This window comes from Phacochoerus africanus, chromosome 10, assembly GCF_016906955.1.
Source record: "Phacochoerus africanus isolate WHEZ1 chromosome 10, ROS_Pafr_v1, whole genome shotgun sequence".
NCBI classification, from domain to species: domain Eukaryota; kingdom Metazoa; phylum Chordata; class Mammalia; order Artiodactyla; family Suidae; genus Phacochoerus; species Phacochoerus africanus.
The window spans coordinates 45815007-45840522 of NC_062553.1; the positions used below are offsets into that span (position 1 = coordinate 45815007).

The following is a 25516-nucleotide window of genomic DNA, read 5'->3' on the forward strand; positions in this document are numbered from 1 at the left end:
CCACAGCAACGCGGGATCCGAGCCGCGTCTGCAACCTACACCACAGCTCACGGCAACGCCGGATCGTTAACCCACTGAGCAAGGGCAGGGACCGAACCCACAACCTCATGGTTCCTAGTCGGATTAGTTAACCACTGAGCCACGACGGGAACTCCCCAAAGCCTGTTTTTAAAAGAAGCAATCCAGTTAGCATAATGCATTTATGGAAGAGGCTATCCTTGCTCTGCTAACTAGCACTTGCAGATTTACACTACATCATTATTTCATCTCTTTTCCCTCCCACTGGCCTAGGCTGTGACACACCCTCCCATCACAATAGGGGAAAGCCTGCTTGTCCTAGGGTTTATTCTTCTTCTGTATCATCCTAGCCTTTGTTCTGGGCTCTTTTCATTTCCATGTGAATTTTAGAATTAACACATCCATTTTCATACCTATAGATGCAAAAGGCTGGGGTGTTCACTGACTCAATTTGTTTCTCATTTTTAGTCAAACATTAAATTAAAAAGTAAACAAAAAAATGTGGAAAAATAGGCAAAGCAAATTGGGAATGAAGATATGGATTGATATTATTGAGAGATCAGACATGGGAAAGCCACCCTTTCATAAATGTGATTGGACCTGGTCTAGTGGGTATTTGAAAATGATATCATCATCGAACACAAACCTTAGCCCTGAACAGTATTCTTTCTGGACTGGGAATTGGGGACTTTTGGATTCCGCATCTGGTGGCAGTTGCTCCAAATTAGGGCTTGAGCTCCATGTGGGCAGTGTTTCCAAGGCTTAAGGAAATGCCTGGCTATAGTTGGCTCAGTCAAGATGTGTTGACTACTACCTGTGCAGTATATTCAGAATTTTACTTCTATTTAAGTGTGGGTTCTGTGAGGTTGAAATAGTTGCAGTGTTTCCAAATTTTCATTAGAAGAATATCCCTGCCCCCAAAAGAAGTATTCACAAATATAGAAAATTACAGGCCATAGTTTATATTAATCATAATCAGTGAATCATTTGTCGATAGTACTGAATACCATATCATAAGACTTTTAAAACAAATTTCAAGGAGTTCCCATCGCGGCTCAGAGGTAATGAAACTTACCAGTATCCATGAGGACATGGGTTTGATCCCTGGCCTTGCTCAGTGGGTTGGGGATTCAGTGTTTGGGGAGCTGTGGTGTAGGTTGCAGACACAGCTCAGATCCTATGTTGCTGTGGCTGTGGTGTAGGCCTGTATCTACAGCTTCGATGTGACCCCTTGCCTGGGAACTTCCATATGCTGCAGGTATGGCCCTAAAAAAAGACCAGGAAGTTACCATTGTGGCTCAGTGGTTAACGAACCTGACTAACATACATGAGGATGTGGGTTTGATCCCTGGTCTCACTCAGTGGGTTAAGGATCCGGCATTGCTGTGAGCTGTGGTGTAGGTCACAGATGTGGCTCAGATCCTGTGTTGCTGTGGCATAGGCTGGCAGCTGCAACTCTGATTTGACCCCTAGCCTGGGAACCTCCATATGCCATGGGTGCAGCCCTAAAAAGACAAAACAAACAAACAAACAAAAAATTAAAATAAAAATAAAACATAAATTTCAAAATCAGTCCCATTGATATATTTTTCGTTACCTTTGAGGTTTGGAATTGTTTTAAAATACAATTCAGTATATTTCATTTTTTATCTTCTAGGTGCTCATATAATAACTTAATTCTTGGCAGGTAAAGGAGAAATTTGTTCTGGATTGTTAGTGTGAAACTTTTAAGCCTGCTTAAAGGACATGAAATGTATCTGATGCAGTTTTCTCCCACCAGGCATATGACCCTGTTCTCGGGTGGCTGTTGGGTGAGAATGATGAACCCTAACCACTTGATGTAGGTCTCCAGAACTTTTTTTTTTGTCCCCCCTTTTTTTGTTTGCTTGTTTTTTGTCTTTTTCTCTTTTTAGGGCCGCACCCGAGGCATGTCGAGGTTCCCAGGCTAGGGGTCTAATCAGATCTGTAGCTTCCAGCCTACGCCAGGGCCACAGCAATGCCAGATCCGAGCCACATCTGCGACCTGCACCACAGCTCAGGGCAACGCTGGATCCTTAACCCACTGAGCAAGGCCAGGGATCGAACCCACAACCTCATGGTTCCTAGTCGGATTTGTTCCTGCTGCGGCATGATGGGAACTCCAGAACTTTGTCCCTTTGGAGAAAGAATTTGGCAAAGAGACTGGGTGTAGTGAGGCAATTGTATATTTAACGAGAGAAGACAGAGAGAAGACAGGTGCAGAGAAAATAACAAGCACAGGCAGGCTGCTTGTGGGCGGGCAGTGTGGAAAGAGAGAGAGACAGACACAGAGAGAAAAAGCAGGAGAGAAAGAGAGAAACATGTGCTTTGTTCCCCTGTGGGGGAAGTCCTTCGAGGGGCTTCCTCTGGCTAATCATCTTGCTTCGTCCTGTGTTGGCCTCACTTGGGGCCATGCCCTCAGGATGGATTCTAGTACCAAGGTTTCTGGGAAGTTGACAGGATGTACTGTGGTCTGATGTCCCTCCTTTCTTTGGCCCCCAGGAACCTTTCTGCCAGTGTGTAGTTCTGGAGGTCTCCTTGACCTCAAGAATGAGAAATAGATGATATCTCTTTTATCCAGGTAGGAAGCAGCTTTTATCTTGAAGTTATCTGTCCACATGGAACATACTGCAATTGCTCATCCTGGGAGCGGTCTGTCTCCTGCTTCAACCCCACCTGTGTTGTCAACTCCCTTTATTTCTTTCCCTCACAGAGAAGGAACTCCCTTTCTCCCATCCAGTGAATTCTCTCACCATGATTTAGATTCCATTGACCCCTGTTTTGAAATTGGGACTAATTTTTTCAAGTTTTTCCACGCCACTGGATCTTTAATCACATACTCAGATTTTGCATCACAGATGAATGTAAAAAAAAATGACAACTTTAATGAAACCCACACCTGTTTCTCATTATTCTTTCTCCTTTTCTGGAGTCAGTATAGTCAAAAGCTTCTTTGGGGGGTGGTAATAAAAAAAAGTAAGAGTTATTTTATTTTCAGAGTTGAAGTATTTAGAAACTATATCCAATGATGTTTTGTCCTGCTGGTGTTTACGTTTTATCGCTTCATGGGCCAGACTTTCCTTAGAAGAGAGCCAGGAAATTAAATTTGGTTTTCAGATATTAGCTATGGAAATGAGTCAGATAATAAGTCTCTTGGTTTTTTTTTTTTTTAAAGCATACTGATAATTCTGACTTTTTTTAAATTGAATAATAACTCAGTTAAAACATATTGTCTGTATATATACAGTGCGAATTTTCTTTTTTTTGGAGGGAGATGTTGCTGGAAATTGCTTTTTTATTTCAACTTTTTTATTGTAACGAGACACATAATTTGAGATCTACTGGTTTTCACAGATTTTTGTGTGCAATATAGCATGGTTGACTGTAGATACCATGTTGTGCCACAGATTTCTAGAACTTATCTTGCATAACTGAAATTTCATACCTGTTGATTAGCAACTCCAATTTCCCACTTATTCCAACCAATCCCCATTTTTTTTCCCCTTTGCTTCTATGAGGTATTTGAAATACCTCATATAAGTGGAACCATTCAGTATTTGTACTTCTGTTACTGGCTTATCTCAGCATTAATATCCTCCAGGTCCGTCTATGTTGTTGCATATGGGAGGATGTCCTTTTTCAGGGCTGAGTAGTTTTCCATTGCATGTGTACCCCACCTTTTAAAAGATTCATTCATCTGTCAATAGACCTCTGAGTTGTTTCCACATGGCTATTGTACAGAGTGTTACAGGGACCCTAGGGTGCAGATTTAGGGAGGAGCTGCGCCTTATAGCCCAAGTTGTGCACTAAGGGGATGGTGGAACCTTGTTCCAGCCACTGCCTTATTTGCGGTGGTCTCCAGAAGACTGAAGTCTGCTAGCCCCGTCATTGTCCAGAGGCAGATGAGCCAGAAGCCAGTCCCTAATGGGATCCTGGTCTGTCTCTTTCCCTCTTCACTCTGGCTTGTGTAGTATGGTGTTGTATCTGGGAGATGGGGTTTGTAGAGAGATTGTGTCTCCCCCTTTCCCACTGGTTTCATTGTAGCTGGTTTCATAGAAGTCTCTCAGCTAGTTTTTGGATTTTCACAAAGAGCATGGATGTCTGTGCATTGCTATTGAGTTGGTATGTACATGGTGTGGGGAGGCGGGGCAGGAGGGAGAGTCCAGGATTTCCTGTTCCATCTCCAAATTCACTCCCTATCAAACTTTTTCATTCCATTTTTCTCCCTTGTGCCATTCCGTCCACTCCAGTCTGGCTTCTGTCTCTTTCTCAGTGGGAAAACAACTCTCCTATTTGCTAAATCTTGCAAAGAGTTTTGAGTTCTCATGCTACCAACCTCTCAGGGCATTTGGTCCTGTGAACCAGCCCTTCCATCAAATATCCTTTTTTCCTGGAGTTCTGTTGATACTGCATACTCCTGGATTTCCTTCTTCTTGAGCGGCTTATTCTTTAACTGTTGGCTTATCTTCCTCCATCTGCTCATGAAATGTTGGGGCTCCTCCTGTTTCAGTCCCATGTCCTTTTGTCATTGTTAACTTTCTTTTCTAACAAGGGATTTGTCTAACCCTTAAAATCATCCAAGGAGATTTAAAATACCGAGGCCTAGTATTTAATTCCACATTAACTTAGTCCAGAGGTGGGATGAGCGGCCCAGCATCTGTGGTTTGCAGAGCTCCTCAGGTGGATTCAGTGCACAGCCAAAGCTGAGAATCACTGGAGAAATTTATCTGAACCCATATCTTCAAATACCAGTTTTCTATCAGATTAATACACCTGTATGTTTGATTCTTAAATGCATACCCAGCCCATGGCATTGTGAATGCTGAGAGCTTTCTTTCTCTTTTTCAAAATTTTTTTTCTTTTCAGGGATGCACATGAGGCAATTGGAAGTTCCCAGGCCAGGGGTCAAATCAGAGCTGCACACCTACACCATAGCCACAGCCATGGCAACAATGGATCCAAGCTACATCTGTGACGTATGCTGCTGCTTCTGGCAAGGTTGGATCCTTAACTTGCTGAGTGAGGCCAGCGGTTGAACTAGCATCCTCATGGACACTGTGTCAGCTTCTTAACCTGAGGAACCACAATGGGAACTCTCCAAGAGCTTTTTTTTGTCTTTTGTCTTTTCTAGGGCTGCACCTGCAGCATATGGAAGTTCCCTGGCTAGGGGTCTAATCAGAGCAGTTGCTGCCGGCCTACGCCAGAGCCACAGCAACGTCAGATCTGAGCCATGTCTGCAACCTACACCACAGCTCAGGGCAACACCGGATCCTTAACCCAATGTGCAAGGCCAGGGATCGAACCCACAACCTCATGGTTCCTAGTCGGATTCCTTAACCACTGAGCCACGACAGGAACTCCCCAAGAGCTTTCTTAAATGAAGTCAGGCATGACTAAAGCAGAAGAGAAATACGGCAGATTGGTGGTTACATGACTGGTTAAGCTTTTGTTGTTCTTGATCTTATTATTTAATGTTGTAGGTTGAGTTTTCTAAGAGACAGAATCTGAGATGAAGATTTTCTTGCAGAAAGAGATTGTTTTTGGGGTTGAGCAAGGCAGGCACAAGCACGGGAATGAAGCAGTTGCAACTAAGGCTTTAGTTGATGCTCCAGGAAGCTTTGATGCTGGGATGCCCTCTCAGAGCTGCCTTGGTTCCTCGAAAGGGACTTGTATGCCTTGGTGTCCCTACCTCAGGGACTTCAGAGGTGGGCTGCCTCCAGGGCAAGACACCTCCTTTCTGCTGATTGCTGTTCCCCAAGGGACCCAGCCCAGAGGAGGCTTAAGTGGCCAGCCTTCCTGGCAGCCTTGGCTCTGCAGGGTGATCTGGCAGATCTAGATTGTGAGCTGAAGAGGATCTTAGAGGTCACCTCATTTAAACCTTCAATTTAAAGGTGAGTACATGGAGGCCTAGAGAAGGGCAAGGGATCTTCCAGTGTCCTATGGGAATCTCAGAGTCTGTCTGGCTCTGGAACACGTCTCCACTCTTAAAGAGTTTCTTCAATTACACACGTACTTAACTTTATTATATGACTATGAGGGTTATCTTAGTGCCAAGTATGTTGGGCCAAAAGGGAAGCATTTTATATTTATGCTACATATGGAAAAGTTGAAAAGAGATAAGTCCTGTTTCAGTTGCCAGTAATTGGTCTCAGTGTTACAGGTATTACCATGGATTCTAATTTGCTGGGCCAGGATGTAATGCAACTTTTGCATAGTATGGAAAATAATTTTACAGTAAAGATTTTGTTTGGATTGAGGCTGAATTTTAATTCCTTGTGTCATGAGGTTTGTATCAAAAGGACCATAGCCTTTGATAAGTTTTGGAAATCACTAGTATTCAGTATGCAGCCTCTCTCCAAACAGATGTTTCTACTTTGGGAAGAATATTTTTCTAGGGGCCGTGTATGATGTAATTGCAAAATTGAAGATAGATAAGATTTTAAAACTTTTTCATGGGATTCACCAGTTCCTTAAGCCCAAGTGCAGTGATAACTAAAATGATTGTTGTGGAACACTGTTCTTAATTATGGTTCTTGGCCAATTATAACATGGCAGACTTTGCCACACACATACATATATACTCATAAACACCTTCTTTTCAAATAATATAAACCAATTAAAGTCAACTAATAATGTAAAAGATATTCATAATCCTTCTGTTTACAGTTTAATCTGGGAAAATAGAATGGAAAATAAATACAGAAGCTGTCAAGAGAAGTGATACGAAATTATACTATGGTTACACAAATACAAAACAAATAAAAATGCTCTATAATAATCCCACGACTCTCTGGATCCATAAATAACTACTGACCTAATTTGCTAACAGAAAATAGAGAATGTCTTTGTATATCTATCTTACTAAAAGTTCTTCCATATTGATAAAAATGGAGCACTAACTTTTTAGTAAGTTGATAGGTACAAACTTCTAGCACTGGCTTTTCATTAGCCCCTCCCTTAGCATGTGATCAAAATATCAGTTCTGTATGAGTTTGCCTTAAGGCTGTGTATTTTCCAATAAGAAAGTGTGATTGTCTCTCTTAAAGCTTTTAGCTTCTTTCATGTTTTATCTACCTTTACTTTTTGAGAGCCTTTTTATTAAAAAAAAAAAAATATATGTATTTATTTATTTTTGGTGGCACCCATAGCATGCAGAAGTTCCCAGGCCAGGGATCAAAGCTAAGCCACAGCAATGATGATGCTGAATATTTAACCACTAAGCCACCAAGGAAATCATTTTTATTTTTATTTTATTTTATTTTATTTTATTTTATTTTATTTTATTTTATTTTTTTTGTCTTTTTGCCTTTTCTAGGGCTGCTCCTGTGGCATATGGAGGTTCCCAGGCTAGGGGTCTAATCGGAGCTGTAGCCACTGGCCTACACCAGAGCCACAGCAACGCCAGATCCGGGCCACATCTATGACCTATACCACAGCTCATGGCAACGCTGGATCCTCAACCCACTGAGCAAGGCCAGGGATCGAACCCGCAACCTCATGGTTCCTAGTCAGATTTGTTAACAACTGAGCCACGATGGGAACTCCGTCTTTTTAAAAAAACATCTTTAGATTCATAGCAGAATTGAGAGGATGATACAGAGATTTCACCTGTACCCTTTGCCCCTACAGTGGCATAGCCTCCCTCATTATCAACATCCCCACCAGAATGGTACCGTTGTTACAATCAATGAACTTACGTGGTACTCACTGGAAGTTCCTAGGTTTCATGAGGTTCACTTTTGGTGTTGAGCATTCTGTGCATTTGGACAAATCTGTGATGATGTGTATTCATTTTTATTGAATAACGTTGAGAATTTTCACTGCTCTAAAAATCCTCTGTGCCCCTCCTACCCCACCCCATTCATCTCTCCTTCCAACTTCCACCCCCCACCCCGGGGCAACTTTTAGTCTTTTTACTGTCTGTAGTTTTGCCTTTTCCAGAATGTTACATAGTTGTAACTAGAAAACTTCTCGGATTGTCCTCTTTCACTAGGAAATATTCATTTCCATTTCCTCCTTGTATTTTCTTTTCGTTTTTTTTTTTTTTTCCTTTTACAGCTATACCTGTGGATATGGAAGTTCCCGGGATAGGAGCTGAATGATAGCTGCAGATGCCGGTGTGTACCACAGCCATGGCAACACAGGATCTGAGCCACATATACAATCTATGCCTCAGCTTGGGGCAACGCCGGATCCTTAACCCACTGAATGAGGCCAGGGATTGAACCTACATCCTCGTGGACAGTATGTCGGGTTCTTAAGCCACTGAGCCACAATGGGAACTCCCCTCCCTACATTTTCATGGCTTGATAGTTTATTTCTTTTTCGTGTTGAATAATGCTCTACTGTCTGGATGGACCACAGTTTACTCATCTGTACTGAAGGATGTCTTGGTTGCTTCCAGTTTTGGCAAATATGAATAAATCTGCTGAAACATCCATGTGTAGGTTTTTGTGTGGATATGAGTTTCCATCCCCTTTGCATAAATTCCAAGGAGTGCTATTACTGAATTGTATATACTATGAGTAAGTTTCATTTTGTAAAAAAAACTCACCAACCTGTCTCCCAAAATGGCTGCACCATTTTGCTTTTTCACCAGCAATGAATATGAGCTCCTGTTGCTTCATATCCTGGACAGCATTTGGTGTTGTCAGTGTTCTGAGTTTTGGTCATTCTAATAAATGTGCAGTGGTACCTCATTATTGTTTTAATTTGCTCTTCCTTAGTGACATATGATGTGGAACATTCTTTCATAGGCTAATTTGCCATCTTACGTCTTTGGTGAGGTGCTTATTATGGTCTTTTGCCCTCGCCTCACTTTTATTTTTCTTGTCCAAATAAACTTTTTTAAAATTTTAGAACAGTTTTAGATTTATGGAAAATTGTCAAAATGGAATTCTCAATACCGCCGTTATTAAGATCTTATATTAGTTTAGTACATTTATTACAATTAAAGAACCAATATTGATATATTGTTATTAACTAAAATCTATATTTACATCCCTTAGTTGTTTTTTTGTTTGTTTTTTGCTTTTTTTATTTTTTAATTTTTATTTATTTATTTTTTTACGGCCGCATGTGTGGCATATGGAACTTCCCAGACTAGGGGTCAAATCAGAGCTGCAGCTGCCAGCCTACACCACAGCCATAGCAACGTGGGATTTGAGCCTTGAATGCGACCTACCCACAGCTCATGGCAAAGCGGGGTTCTTAACCCACTGAAGGAGCCCAGGGATCAAATCCACATCCTCTTGGATACTAGTCAGGTTTGTTACCACTGAGCTGCAGTTGGAACTCCCTAAATCCCTTAGTTTTACCTAAAGTCCTTTTTCTGTTCCAAGATCCCATTCAGAATACAGACTGCATCTAGTCCTCACATCTTCTTAGGCTCCTCTTACCTGTGACAGTTTCTCAGACTTTGTTTATCGTGACTGTGGCAGTTTTGAGGAGGACTGGTCAGGTAGTTTGTAGAATGTTCCTCCATTGTGATTTGTCTGATATCTATCAGGATTAGATGGAAGTTATGTGCTTTGGGGAGGAAGAACACAGGTTTAGAAATGATACACTCATCGTGGAAGTTAGCGGTAATGAGCCCAACTAGAATCAATGAGGATGCCGGTTTGATCCCTGGCCCTGCTAAGTGGGTTAAGGGTCTGCCTTTGCCATGAGTTATGGTGTAGTTCGCAGATGAGGCTCGGATCCTGCATTGCTGTGGCTGGGGCATTGGCTGGCAGCTGTAGCTCTGTAGTTCCCCTAGCCTGGGAACTTCCATCTGCCATAGGTGCAGCCCTAAAAAGTAAAAATAAATAAATACATACATAAATATAAATAAATAAAAATGACACTCTCATGGCATTGTATAAAGGCACACACAATCAACATGACTCATAACCTGATCAAGAGGTTAAAGTTAAGAGGTGACCCTTAGGCACCTGGCTCAGGTAGGGTTTGTCAGGTTTCTCCACTGTAGAAGTTACTGTTTCTCCCTCTTTCCATGCTGTGCTCTTTGGAAGAATGTCACTGTGTACAGCTAAGCTGAAGAGGGGCAGTTACAGTCCACCAATTTGATAGTAGAGGATCTATGCCAATTTGGAATTCTGCATGGGAGATTTTCCTGTTCTCTACCACTTATTTATTCAACCAGGTGTTTTATTTACAGCTTTATGAATTCATGGATTTTTAGTTCATACTTTGGATTATAATCCAATACAACTTTACTGAATTGTTCACATCATTCTAGTTTTGGCTAGAGAGAACTCTTTTAATTGGCTCTGGTGTCCCTTGGACAAAATCCCATCAGCTTTTAAAAAAATCTCTTATCTCCCTTTAAGTGCGGATAAGAGCATTTGTTTTCTTGAAGAAGGATTTCTTAATCTGTGGGCCACAGTCCAGGAACCCTTAGCATTGCCAACATTGCGAGCATTTTTTAAGGGAAGAACATAGCTTTTATCAGATTCTCAGTGGTGTCTGTAGAGCTAAAAAAAGAGGTAGAGTCACTGCACTAGACCCAGCTGTACTCTGGGATTTATTTTGCTAACCATCATCGAGCAACTGTAAGTGACTGCCATATTAATGATTTAAAGCACTGAGATAGTCTAATTCTAACATAATTAATTATGTTTGTCAGTTATCTTTTTTTTAAATTTTTTAATTTTTTTAGTGCCACACCCATAGCATATGGAGGTTCCTAGGCTAGGGTTGAATCGGCCCTGTAGCTGCTGGCCTGTGCCACGGCCATAGTCATGCAGGATCTGAGCTGCATCTGTGACCTACGCCACAGCTCATGGCAATGCCAGATCCCTAACCCACTGTTCAGGGCCAGGGATGGAACCCACATCCTCAAGGATCCTAGTTGGGTTCGTTAACCACTGAACCATGATGAAAACTCCCTGTCAGTTATCTGTTTGAAATAAATTTGTGTCTGAACAACTTTGAAACTGTTAAAAAAGAAAAAAAAATAAAAAACAAAAAAAGAATCACTGCCCCTAGACTAGAGAGGAGAAATACTATATCCTACACCTTTTCCACACCCATCTTGCTCTTCCCTTGATGCTTGGTGCTTGCTTTAGGCCTTGTTCAGCTGAGAGCTTTGCAGCTCCCACACCGAGATGGCCCCATGCCACCATCAGTTAGTTCTGAGAAGACCTGTAACTGTTGTTGTTGCCTTTATAAATCTTTGGAAAAACAAAACAGTCCTTGAACTCAGATGCCTGGTTTTAGGGAGGAGATTAAGGCCATGTGCTCACACACACCAGTTTGGAAATGGGGCTATGCTGTGTGGTCACTAAAGGGTCCTGTAAAAACAAGAACGTTTGCAGTTAATGGAAAAACGGAGCTTCCCTCTTTGGAAAGAAAATTCTGGATTTTTCCTTTAGTGCTGGAAAACATTACATCATTCAACTCTGCCGCCCGCCCGATGCATTTTCTGCATAACTTTACATATTAGTCAGGACGTCAGTTCAAGTTCAGGCAAGTGAACAAAGGAGGACAGTTGTAAAAAGGCTTTTGATATGACATTATTTTTCTCTAGTCATTGGATCACTTTGTCTGAGTAGACCAAGTTATTTTCTTAAATTAATATCATATTTCCAGAGTAAATCCTGTTTGTAATAATACCAGAATTGTTGATAGATTTCTTGAAATAAAATAAAATGGCCTAGTCAGATGGATCAAACATTGGCCTGAGATTCAGAATGTGAAATCCCTAATAATGAAATTGGGATTAAGTATGTGGCCTAATTAAGATCACTTAACTCTTCTTATTCCTCCTTATTTTGCATAAATAATACTAGCCACTTTACAGATATATAAGGTTATATATGGTAAAATGCAGACACAGGCAAATATGCCAGATGCAAATTGTTTCACTTTTTTGAAGAAAGTAACATAGCTATCTAGACTTTTAAAATATACTTTAATGTGTAGAGACAACTTTAATGCTATTGTAGGATGGACCAAGCTAAAAGAAAATGATTTCTGTTTTTTTTTTTTCTTTTAGGTAGGAAAGAAATCCCCGAATTCATGCATGCGAATATAAACTACATGAGATTTCACTTAAATTTTTTTATTTTTTTATTTTATTTTTATTATTTTGTCTTTTTAGGGCCGCACCCATGGCATATGGAGGTTCTCAGGCTAGGGGTCAAATTGGAGCTGTAGCTGCCGGCCTTTGTCACAGCCACAGCAAGGTGGAATCTGAGCTGTGTCTGCAATCTACCCCATAGCAAGGCAATGCTGGATCCTTAACCCCCTGAGCAAGGCCAGGGATAGAACCCTCGTCCTCATGGATGCTAGTTGGGTTCATTAATTGCTGAGCCACTCCTCACTTAAATTTTTAAATGTTTTTGAATTACTTATATAAGGAAACGTGGGTGAAGTTTATATTAAATATTGATATAAGGTTACTTGCAGCAAAGACATGAAAATATGTGTTGACACAAATATGAATAAAGAAAAAGGGCTATAACATATTTTATATATTCCTCTTTTTAATTTCAAGAGATTTTTGTCAACCAATACTGCACTTGTGCTGTTACTAACAAATAAAATATTTTTAAAAGTTAAACAAATTTGGAGAGAGATCCAAGCATTTGGAGATGGCTTCAATCCTGGCACATTATTGAAAGGCTGGCTTTAGATTTTCTAGGACTAATGATTTTAAAAATTGGTAAGACTAACGTCCTATCTATCCATCCCTCCATCTATAACCTAAAGCAATATATGGATGGATGGTAATAAAGAGAGATAATATTTGCTTTCAATGTGGCAGGCTTGTTGTGAAATGATGGCTAGGAATGGGGGTTAACAGGTTTCATTCTTGACTCTGTCACCTTAGAAAATCTTAACCTTGCTGTGTCCTAGTTTCCATATACTGTCACTCCTACTGCTCACTCTCTACCAGTCTGGTTTTTCTCTTTCTCTTCATTAAAAAACTGTTCTCTGCATGGTTCCTATCTCTCCTCTCCAATCAAGTGCATGTTTGTGATGATCAAGGGAAATAATGTAATGGACATGGCGATTGTTCTCCAGTATCTGTTGCATATAAGATTATTGATCTGAGCCAGTCATGATTGCCTCTCCCTTTTTGCTGGTGGTTTGTTCGACAGTGTCCAGTGCTGAAAAGCTTCTGAGGGGAAAAAAATGTCCTTTCTCCTAAGTGAACATCTCAGGAAGAAATGCTCTTCTCCACCTGGAAATGTTGAGTGGAGCTGCCACCACTCTAGTGCCCGCAGCCATCTTGAGGCAGAAACCAGTCTAGAAGAGCTGGCACATGGAGAGTGCTAGAGGAATGTGTTTTTAATGCTGTACCAGTATAGGGAACTACAAAGCTGTGGAAGCCACGAACCCTTAAGAATCACACTGGATGTGTATTCAGTCTAATGTGTATGGTAATCTACACATAGATATGAAAAAAACCCCTGCAAAATCATAGCTAAACAGTGTATTTATCAGTTTGTATTTATTAGAGTAAGCCAGGATGATCAAGGCAGGATTTTAGAAGGGCAGTATTAAAGATTAGGTTGGTTTTGAATTAGTACAATGACGAGTAGGAGTTATAGTATTCCAAGATGGGGGGCTGATTCTGGAGGAAGGATAAAATTGGGTGGTGATTTAGAAGGGCTAGAAAATGAGTTTGGTTTGAAATCAAAACACTTCTGACTTGAACCCAGCTTAAACTCAGATTGGGACTTGAACTCACTTTTTTTTTTTTTTAAGTTAGAATCACTCATGTAATCTCTTACTGAGGCTCAGTTTCTTTGTGTCTCAGCACAGATGGAATTCAGTGAGAGACAAAGTGATAGGCAAGATGTAGATTTATTAATATGGGATACTCATGAGGGATACAAGCAGGCAGGTGAGGAGGCTATGCCCCAAGGATTAGGTGGGCTACATTTTTATTATCCAAGGAAAATGGAAGGGTGAGGAAAAGACCACCTCTTCCTCATTCTTCAGGTAGGTGTCAGGCTTAAGTCATTAGATCTTCCTTCATATCAGGTAAGAGAGTATTTGACCCTATGAAGTCAAACTAGGGCTTTGTTTTTTTTTTTTTGTCTTTTTTTCTTTTCTAGGGCCACTCCTGTGGCATATGGAGGTTCCCAGGCTAGGGGTCTAATTGGAGCCATAGCTGCTGGCCTACACCAGAGCCACAGCAACGCCAGAACTGAGCCTGCAACCTATACCACAGCTCAGGGCAACGCCAGATCCTTAACCCACTGAGCAAGGCCAGGGATCGAACCTGCAACTCATGGTTCCTAGTCGGATTCATTAACCACTGAGCCATGACGGGCACTCCAGACTAGGGCTGTTATGGTGCATATTCAAATCAGTAGAAGGGGGCAACATATGCTAAAATATGTTGAATCATCTCGGTTTCCATATAATGAGGGTCTCCCACTCTGTAATGTCATCTTTCCCTTAAATTCCTGTCCTTGGTCCTAAGAATTATCTTGCTGAACTTGAATGCAGGCCTCATTTTATTTTTCACTTAATGACCTCAGGCATATCTTGTGCTTTTACTTATAATTTTAGAGTTAAGCAAACCTGCTTCATTCCATGACATTCCAATAGCTTTATTCAATGATTATTAACTTACATTTACCTCCAAAATTCCCTAGGTTCCCCTCTCTATCTATGGTCCCCTACTGGGACTTCTACAACTACTTGTGTGACTGACCATTCCTATCAAGTTGACACAGCTTACAGCTGTAGAGGAGGAAAGTGTTTTGTTTCTCTATCCTCAATAGCTGGGTCTATGAAATAATCTGACAACAGTCATGCTAACAGGATGAAAGGCATGCACATTGATTAACTTGTTAATAATACATGCATCATAGCAAAAAAAAAAAAAAGTAAATTCCAGAAAGAGAGGTGAGATTTGAGAGCTTATTTATATCTTAACAGGGGGAGCAGAAGAGGGATGTGGGCCTCCTGAGGGATAATGAGGTTTTTAGAAAAGAGAATGTTCTTAGAAGAACAGCTGAGGGAGTTCCCATTGTTGCTCAGCAGTAACAACCTTCACTAGTATCTGCGAGGTTTCCTATTTGATCCCTGGCCTCACCCAGTGGGTTAAGAATCTGATGTTGCCATGAACTGTGGCGTAGGTGGCAGATGTGGCTCAGATCCTGTGTTGCTGTGGCTTTGGTGTAGGCTGGCAGTGGAGCTCCAACTCAATTCCTAGCCTGGGAACTTCCCATATGCTGTAGTGCAGTCCTAAAATGAAATAAAGAAAGAAAAAGAAGGACAGCTGAAAGAGCTGTGATAGTTTGCTACCACTTTGGGTGTGGTGTCAAGTTTTGGTCCTCTACTGTGATCAGTGATCTGCCTTAGTTGAAAGAAACTCTTGGGGAGGGGATTTAGGATAAGTGAGTTCCTATTGGAGGGCCTGTCTATAGATAGATAAAGAGAGTTTAGGGAAAGCCTCTCCCTGTATTTGCTGCTTTTAAAGTGCCTCAGAATAATCTTCATGCCCAAGAGGTGTATTTTGTGTCATCTGTCTCCTTTCACATTTGAAGGAAAAAAACAGGCTGGAGGGTTCTCTACTGCAGAAATTGTCAATTGTCTTTCTGTTATCTTGGTCATTCCATTGCTTAGGAGAAATGTACTCATGAAGGATTTTATATCAGGATGTCATAATAGCAGTCCTTAATTGATCTGGTACAAGTGTATTTTGTAATCTACCAATTCCATTTTCCTCTTTTTTTTTTGTGGTCTTTTTGCCTTTTCTGGGGCCGCTCTCACAGCATATGAAGGTTCCCAAGCTAGGGGTCCAATCGGAACTGTGGCCACTAGCCTATGCCAGAGCCACAGCAACTCGGGATCTGAGCTGAGTCTGCGACCTACACCACAGCTCACGGCAACGCTGGATCCTTAACCCACTGAGCAAGGCCAGGGATTGAACCCAAAACCTCTTGGTTCCTAGTTGGATTTGTTAACCACTGAGCCATGACAGGAACTCCCCCCCCCCCACTTTTTTTTCTTTGTTCCCATTTTCCTCTCTTGAATGAGAAAACTTGTGGCTGGATTTGGACACTAATTTGCATCCTAATATCCAATTTTCTCACATAGTCTCGTTCTCTTTGGGGTTTGCTATCTTTCAATTAGGGATGACAGCCGACTCTAAGGAGGTTACCATTTCACCTACAATGAAGTGGAAAAATCTCATTACCTGACCCCATGTCGTGCACCTGGGATTTGACAACTGATAATGCCATGAGAAACAACTTAAATCTATTTAATCTTCTGCACCTTTGGGAGGTTTAACTAGTTGGTTTTCATTTTTTTTCTCCAATGTTTTGGATTCTGTCTGGTACCTCCTTGAAAAGATTGTGCCAACTGGTATTTTTAGGTTTTTCTTATACTTACTAATAACACCTGTTATATTTCACCTGTAGTGGTCATATCTTATCAACACAGTATATAGTAATTAACACAGAACAGGATTTCCTGATAGGTAAGAGCTGGGATTTCAAAACAAAGCCAAGCACATTACATTGTTGGTTTCATATAAATTAATATCATTTAGGAAAGTGACATTTTTACTGTATTGATAGAGAACAAACAGTGCTGGGTGTTCTTAGTTTTAATCTTCCTTGTGATTGTCAGGGACTTTTTTTGTATTGAGAAATGATTATATAAGATTTTATGGGTTATCAATGAACCCAAACAGTAAACAATGGAACATTTTCCACTGGCTTCTAAATAGGGTTTTTAATTTTTTTTTTTTTTTTAAAGTTGCATCCACTGCATATGGAAGTTCCTGGGTCAGGGATTGAATCCCTAGCCTCAGCTGAAACCTATGCCACAGTTGTAGCAATGTAGGATCCCTTAACCCACAGGGCTGGGGATGGAACTTGTGCCTCCACAGCAACCAGAGCTGCTGCAGTTGGGTTCTTAACCCACGGTGCCACAGTGGGAACTCCAGAAAGTGTTTCTTTTTAAGTGCTCCCAAGCAACTACCAATTTATTGAGATTCATTGTTCAAAGGTAATTAAAATAGGAAAATATGGCAGCTTTTGTTTTTTTTCTGTTGATAGCAAATATGTATGTATGAAAGAAAAAGTTGTATCTTAGAACTCTGTATTCCACTTTTTTAACTGGTTTGATAACACTGCAGCCAGTGCTGCAGGTCAACAGGGAGATCCCGGAAGAGGACAGTGTGGCATAATAAAACACACAAGACTCTTTCACATTTAGAAAGCAGTCGACCAGGAGGCACTCTGCTCCACAGAACAAAGGTACCTAGGTTTCAACCCACATGCTTTTTATTAGAGAAAGTGATGTAGGTTGATGAACAAAGTCAGGTGCAGTTAATAAGGCTACCTTAGTGGCTGTGCTTTTGCACATGCACTAAGTTTACCGCATCATTCAGCAGTTTCAGTGGTCTCCGACATGTCCCCCTTTTTTATTTATTTGTTGCATAAGAACAGTCTTAGTAAATTTTGGATTGCAGAGCATTCATCTGATTCTACAGCAGGTCTCCAAGTTGAACGGTCACATTCAGGGGAAGGGGGTCTGTCTCCATCCTCCTGGGAACCCATTTTTCTAGTTTTTTTTTTTTAATGGGATAGGGTGATGATCCTCTCTTCTGTAGCTACTTCCTGCTGGATAGGGGCGATGAGTACTCAGTGGCTGGATATGGTAGATTCCTACTATAGAGATTGGGAAGAAAAGAAAAATTAAGATTAAACAGAGGTTTGGAATTTAGGTTGATACTATTACTGTTGAAAGAATAGTTTTATATAAATAGGTTTTAAAGTTTTTAATGTTTGATGTGGTATTAAGTCATAAAGAATAGGAGCTATTGTTCCTTATACATGTTGTCCTTAGAACAACAGAAAGGAGACACCTTGAAAATGTATTCCTTGAGAATGTAAGGGTGCAGCTGCCAGCTGATGCTGCTTTGACAAGGCACATAAACCCTAAAGTTCTTAGCAATACAAAGACTTGTCTAAAGTTACTTCCATAATATTTCCTAGTATTGGATGTCTGAACCACAGCGACTCTATTCTGCCCTTTTTCTCTACTGGCCAATGCAGATGCCACGGTTAATGATTTCTCTTTTTGTAGATATGAGAAGATGCAAGAATTTGGGTGTATAAAAATCCTTACCTGAAATCTAACTTTCTAAAGGCCTGTTCTGTCAGTTTTCCCAGAGCACAGAGTGTCTCACTTCTGCTCAGGGGGTGCTGAGGGTCAGCAGGCTGCAGTGGTTCACGTTTTACTCCATGTAGAGGCTGACGCCAAGTGCCAAACTTCAGTTCACTGTGTTTCCCCCATGGTCATAACTTCATAAACTTTTGAGAGGCATATCATCATCATTTCATCCCATGGTGCTAGGAATGAACATTCCTAGATCTGGCAAAGATTTCACTAATAAGCAACTCAATATGCTATTACTGAACTAGGCCTTATTAATAGTAACCAAAAAAATCTCTGGACCACCTATCTTTCTAGTCTGTTATGGTCCAGGAAAATATTCCCTCTTGTTCATTTTCCCATATCTAGAAATCACTGACCTCATATGGAGCTGTATATCATTTTATCAGCCTCAGTCACAAATTTGGCAATGGAAGAAATAGCAATCTTGTGAAAACAGTTAATAAAAATATAGCAGTAGTAATAAAAATATGGCAGTATAAGTAAAGTCATAAACAAAAATTTAAGTGAAGCACTTTCACCCTGTTCAGCTGGCTTAGTTGTTTCTTATCTTTAAAGGAAATTATATACTGGCTTTGTCCATTCAGCTTAATTTCCTAGTGTTATTAAGCTGGTTATCCCTAGATGGTTTAATTGTTCCCAACATAAAGGAGTCTTTAGATTTATATTAACATAGCCTGACAAAGTTATAGCCCTTGGCTGAAGTCTCACTTGTTGCTGATTGAGCTTGAATAACATCAGAAGAAAACATTTATGGCCTGGGTCAGAGCAGGTTATTAACTGGCTAGGTGTGGGGGAGTCCCACCTAGTAACATCAATAATGAAAGCCTTGGAGGGGAGAAACCCATCAGGGTAAATCAAAAGTAAAACAAATAACCATATGAATCAGGTTTGACAGTCTTGAGATAGTGGTCTACTTCTGGTGTTGTCTTCTTTTTGTCCAGGCAGTGGTGTTTTTCTTATTAGAACCTTGTTTTAGGGCGAGTTTGAAGTCGCTAATTCTCTCTATAGACCAGTCCAATGTAGAGGCCCTTCTTAAGTGAGAAGTATAAATTTAGGAGTTAACTTTCTTCACTATCTTTGTAAATATGGCACTTAATTCCTGATAAATATCTTAGGCTGAAGATAACCCTTTTTGAAGACAACTCTTTAGATGATACTTTTCCAGAATGTATATTTGTTTCCCCGGTTATCAAGGGATATCTGATATTCGCCCAGAGACAGATTACAGCAATCAGCTTCAGAAAAGGCTTATTTCTCTTAATAACTCAGTTATAAGTTTATAATAATGTAACATAGCAGCAAAGAACTATTTGGGAGGTGAATCCCAGACAGTAAACACTGATCTCAATATACAAAACTAGAATTCAGTCAAAGCGCTCTTTAAAATTACCCTCATTTTTACCAAACATAGCCAAATTAGGACTATAGAAAGTCTTCCCCAAATGGAAAACATGTTTTCTAACCATTTCTTTTTCATTATTGGAATTGCCAGGGAGCTGGGAAGAACCAAGAGGCGTCTTGGATTTCCCATAGTCCTGACTTGAGAAAATCTTTTTTCAATAGAGACCGAATCCAGATTCAAGTTTTGCATTTGCTTACTTTTAAAATTGGTTTACTGAAATTTTAAACTCAGCCTCAGCCATGAACAAAATTCTTATTGTTCATTTTCCAAAAACCTTTCATCACTTTTTGTATCTGTATTATTTTCCCCCTTTTCTATTGAAAGTAACAAGCTATAAGGCAGACTCTATTAATAAAATGCAGTTACATTCCTCCATTAAACCTAGGTACAATAAGGTGTTATACTTACTGTTGATGACTCTATAAAGACATGTCTATATTAGATCAATGAACTTTGATATTAACATCTAATAATATTGAATACTGAATTTTTTGTAGTTCACGTGAACCAAAAATTAATTTACTTTAGGTATTTTGAAAACTTATGTAAGCACTTAATTTCCTTTAAGCCAATTAAGTAGAGCTCTTTTATGAATTTTGGCAATACCATATATGCACAACACACAAAGACACAAAACAAGCAAAACAGAGACCTCATATTTCTCATTTTGAAATTTTAGCGATGAATAATGTACATCTGTGTAAAACCTGTCAGTTACAAGAGCGATTGGATTCAAATTTATGCTCCCCCAAGGGTTCCGAAACGTGTCTTACTAGTTCTTATGTAGAGAAAATAGAAACAGAAAGAGAGGTCCTAGGCTAATGGGCACACTTTAAATTTTCTTCTACAAGATGCCAACACTCCGGGTCCACAGTACCCTCACCTGGAAACCAAGGGTTACAGTTGACGGAGGCTTCTAACAACTCCTCTCTCTTACGAGTCTGTTACCCGAGACCCTGACTGTTTTATCATACATTTAAGTAACTGAATATAATGTTTTAGCATCTTGATTCTTCTCTATTGTTATTCTGGTTTAAAGTTTCTACTTGCCTACTCACAGTCGCGACTCCATTCAGTCCAAGGCTATTGTTTCCGCAGCCGTCTGTAGTTTGTTTCACTTTTTCCTGCTCTGGGCAGACCTTCCTTTTTTTCTCCGCTCATGGTAGACCTTAATTTGTCTTTTCTCCACTCATGGCAGACCTTCTCTTCCAGCCCCATGTTGGGCACCACTGTGGGTGGGCACCACTGTGGGTGGCCAGCACTGCAGGTCAATGGGAGATCCTGGAAGAGGGACAGCATGGTATAACAGAACACACAAAACACTTATATTTAGAAAAGCAGAGGACCAGGAGGCACTCTGTTCCACAGAACAAAGGTGCCTAGGTTTCAGCCCACATGCCTTTTATTAGAGAAAGTGACATAGGTTGATGAGCAAAATCAGGTGCAATTAATGATAAGGCTATCTCTTAGTAGTTGTGCTTTTGCATGTGCGCTAAATTTGTTTACTGCATCATTCAGCAGTTTCAATGGTCTACATCATGATAATAAACTTTTAACAATCCCTTCCCACCCCTAATATGTTGAACTCTAGGAGGAGAACTTCATTGCGTGTTCCGTGGACACTATCGTATTTTATGTGTCATCAGGATTATCTTATGAATTCTAGTGTTGTCTCTCTGGCTGTATCATCCCATAGCATTCACATACTCCTTTTTTTTTTTTTTTTTTTTTCCCATTTTTTCCTTTTATCTCATCAGTCCTCCCTTTGTGCTTATCTAGATTTTTATTCTGTTGCTTCAGGACACGTTAAATGTCTGCTTAATTTTATTTAAAAGAAAGTAGCATGGAATACTTAGGGCACTGTTTCACATATTTGGTAAAATTAACTGCTGAAATACTGTTTTTGTTTGTTTTCATTTCTTATGACAAATATCTTTGTGGCTTCCGGCAATATCTACTACTATTCACCTCTCTTTGGAAAAGCCATGCTGTAGTTATAGATTTGTTTCAAAAAGCAAAATCTTTTCTCTAATGCAAATTACCCATTCCTGTTGATTGCTATCTCCAAATATTGACCAGGGTTTTGTTTTGCTTTTGTTTTTTCTATTTTAGCCAGCAGTCAGCAGAGGACCTTGCCCGAGTACCTGCCAACTCTACCAGCAATATCTTGAATAGGCTATTGGTCAGTTATGATCCCAGGATAAGACCAAATTTCAAAGGTTTGTTTTCTCCCCAAATATCCTCATTCTCTGCAATTTAAAAACTAGTTTTATCTGTATAAATTCATTTATGTATGGTATTAAAACAGGATTATTTTAAATTGACATATAACTATCATGTAATGTGCTCAGGTAAGAGCAATTCAATGCCAAAAATGTTTAAGAATTAGCAAAATATTAGTTCTAATGGTTTTGTATATTCCCCAGGTTAAAAAAAAAGGTATATTGTGAATTAATAGGCTACCTATGTAATGCGTTTTCTAAGTATTTTGCATTCTTAGCTTTAATCATTTACAACTTGGGCTCTGGCTTTCATTCTCAGACACCAAAGTCCTACTTTGAAGGAGAATGGCCATATACTCATTCAGGGAGAGAGAAAGCTCTGATATGCATTTTGATTCTTTTGTAATGTTTTGTTAGCATTTCTTATTGATTAAAAAATTGCCTCTACTCTTTAGTTGAAAAAAGATGGCCATATGGTTTTTAAAAACATGTTAACTTTGTTAATAAAAGTGACTATGTTTTCTACACCTTACTGTTTCTAATCCAACAAAATATGACCACCTATCACATCTTTCAGGAACCAGAACTGTACGTGTGTAAAAGTCATGTGGAAGATTGTATAGTTTGTCTCTTTCTTTCTTTTGTTCTTTCGTTCTTTCTTTCTCCTTCCTTTCTGAGTTAGGAAAAACTATATGAAAATATCTCTGGAAAACTATAAACTATAATCTTTGTTGCTGATTAAGGACAGGTATTAATATAGATCAGATTAATATTATAAAGCTTGATTTTTTCCCCCTTTACAGAAAAAAAGAAAAAAAAAAAGAAAAGCTGCAGCTGCTTCTAGTCAACTGAAGTTATACAACTATGTTGTAAAAACAGGGTTTTTGCTCATTACAGAACCTACTCAGTTACTTTCAACAGCACCATGTCTGGGTTTTCACATGTCTACCATGTATTGATTCAACACCTGTTTTTCATCAGTCAGAGGTTATGTAGCTAAATTCACATTTTCCCTTTGTTAGCCAAAGCAGCAGCCCACAATGAGTGAAAAAAAATATAAAGAAAAGAAAGCAAGAAAGAAATTTGCAACATTATACTTTGGTTCTCCCTCCCTGAACTTTAAAATTATTTTCCAACAGGTCAGGCAAAAACCTTTATAATGATTCTATTATGTGTCTGATTAATTTTGCATTTTCAAGAGTTAAAAATCAAAATATAGTAATTATAAGTAAAACCTATTGAGTTCTGCTTTACCCTTTAAGATGAAAATTTGAAACAATTATAAAAATGCAAAAAAAATTATATTTTTAAAGTGATATTTTTTAAAGAATAAGTCACAGTTTCATAAACTCATCAGCTCAAACATTTTTAAAGGTAAGTGTATTTTTGCAGTTTCTACAATTTAAGGGACAAATATTTCTGTATAAATAACACTATTAAATATGACACAAACATAATTCATTTTTTATTTGTGTGTTGACCCCTATTTAGAAAAATAAGTAAATGGCAATTATCAGCAATTATCAACACAGTAGGTTTTTTTTTTTCTTTTGCTTTTTAGGGCTGTACCCACGGCACATGGAGATTCCCAGGCAAGGGGTTGAATCAGAGCTACAGCTTCCAGCCTCTGCCACAGCCACAGCAATGCTGGATCCAAGCCTTGTCTGCAACCTACACCACAACTCATGGCAACACCGAATCCTTAACCCACTGAGGGAGGCCAGGGATCGAACTTGCAACATCATGGTTACTAGTCAGATTTGTTTCCACTGCACCATAATGGGAACTCCAACATGGTAGGTTTATAACTTACATCCATGTAGATTAAAAAAAATATAAAAATCAACTGTATAAACTATAAAAATATGATGATTCTGACCAAGTTTTTTTATAGCTACTAAATATATCCTTAACTTTTATCGATAGGCATTCCTGTTGATGTGGTAGTCAACATATTTATCAACAGTTTTGGATCTATTCAAGAGACAACCATGGTAAGATTACAGTCAATTTAATATTTTTAATTGTCGGAATTTTAACTTGAGGATAGTGGAAGAAATTAAAACTGAAAAATATGGAGTAACCCTCAGGAAAAAAAAATGCATGCTCTCTCCTAGTGTAAAATATCCAAATTTCAGGGTTTTGTTGAATCAGTGATTTTGATGCCTTTATAATTTTTCAGTTATATTTTAATCCTAATACTGAATGAATACTTACAGAATTGGGAAAATTAACATATTCACTCTGCGCAATTAGTTGGATACCACCTGGGAAAAGGGTTTATGCAATGAATATTCTGGAGCAATATTTTTTTCCTAATATGGGTATATGTATGAGGATTCAAAAATACTTAAGCATTTAGTGTGTTTTATTTATTTATTTATTCATTTGTTTTGTATTTTTAAGGGCCACACCCATGGCATATGGAAGTTCCCAGGCTAGGGCTCAAGTTCGAGCTGTAGCCACTCCCCTACACCACGTCCACAGCAACACTGGATCCTTTAAGTTACTGAGTGAGGCCAGGTATTGAACTCGTGTCCTCACGGATACCAGTCTGGTATGTTACTGCTAAGCCAGGACAGGCACTCTTTTTCTTCTTCCAGTTTCCTGTGGAGAATCTTTGTTTTCTCTTTTGTGCTAATTTTGTGATAGGTGGAGCAGAGAACTGTAAAAAGCAAATTTGATTTTCTTGTATAGAGTAACCGAGTTCCCTGAAATGATTACCTAACACTAAAAAAGGGCTTTGAGAGGCCAAGGAAGAGAAAGAAGGAGGGACAGGCAGGATCCTGCCTTGAAAAAGACAGAAAAGAGAGACTTGGGGAGGGGCTGCAGTCCTGGGTGAGTTGGGCATTAAAGACAAGATGTTTGTGAAGGGTAATTAGTAGATTTCCTGAGTGATATGTGATGTAATTACTCTCAGCTTCTCAAAAGACATCGAGTACAAAGCTTGTTAATGTTTTAGAATATGAGATTTGTACCCTTTTTGAAAAGCCACATGCTGAAATAATACTTCAGGTGGGGGAAAGAAGGCTTAAGGTTTTTTTTTTTTAGTATTTTTTTTTGAGATACTTACATTTTTCTTAATAATATAACGTTTGGATTGAAAGCCTAATAGTAATGGCTGGAGCACAGTTTTTCTCAGGGAATATCTCAGATGAGGGAAAGAATGACTTTTTTTAAAAGACTTAGAAATTTTTAAATTTATTTTTTTGTATTGAAATATAGTAGTTTTACATTGCTATTAGTTTCAAGTGTATAGCAAAGTGATTAAGTATATAGCAAAACAATTCAGTATATATTCTTTTTCAGATTCTTTTCCATTATAGGTTATTACAAAATATTAAATATAGTTTCCCATGCTATATAGTAGATCCTTGTTGTCCTTATTTGTTTTCTATTTTATATATGGTAGTATGTATATGTTAGGGTGAGGGGGTTAGGGTTAGATTTCCTTTTCAAGGAAAGAATGGTTTTAAATATTTATTCCTTTATTCCTAGTAGCAGCATAGCATGTAATAAAGGTGATTGCCTATTGCACTTAAATTATGACACTTATTTTTATACATAACTGTGCCAAGAACTTTATTTATTTATTTATTTATTTGCTTTTTAGGGCCTCACCCATGGCATATGGAGGCTCCCAGGCTAGGGGTCCAATCGGAGCTACAGCTGCTGTCCTACACCACAGTTCACGGCA

General features: G+C 39.2%; 1 protein-coding gene across 2 annotated transcripts in view; it reads left to right on the plus strand.

Annotated features, from left to right (window-relative positions):
- GLRB (glycine receptor beta) overlaps positions 1 to 25516 on the plus strand; it is a 121374-nt gene that overhangs the window by 37174 nt on the left and 58684 nt on the right. For both annotated transcript variants that reach the window (XM_047798591.1, XM_047798592.1), the window contains 2 exons: positions 21710 to 21816; positions 23746 to 23813. In XM_047798591.1, coding sequence (XP_047654547.1) covers positions 21710 to 21816; positions 23746 to 23813 — 175 coding nt within the window. The remainder of the gene's footprint in view (positions 1 to 21709; positions 21817 to 23745; positions 23814 to 25516) is intronic.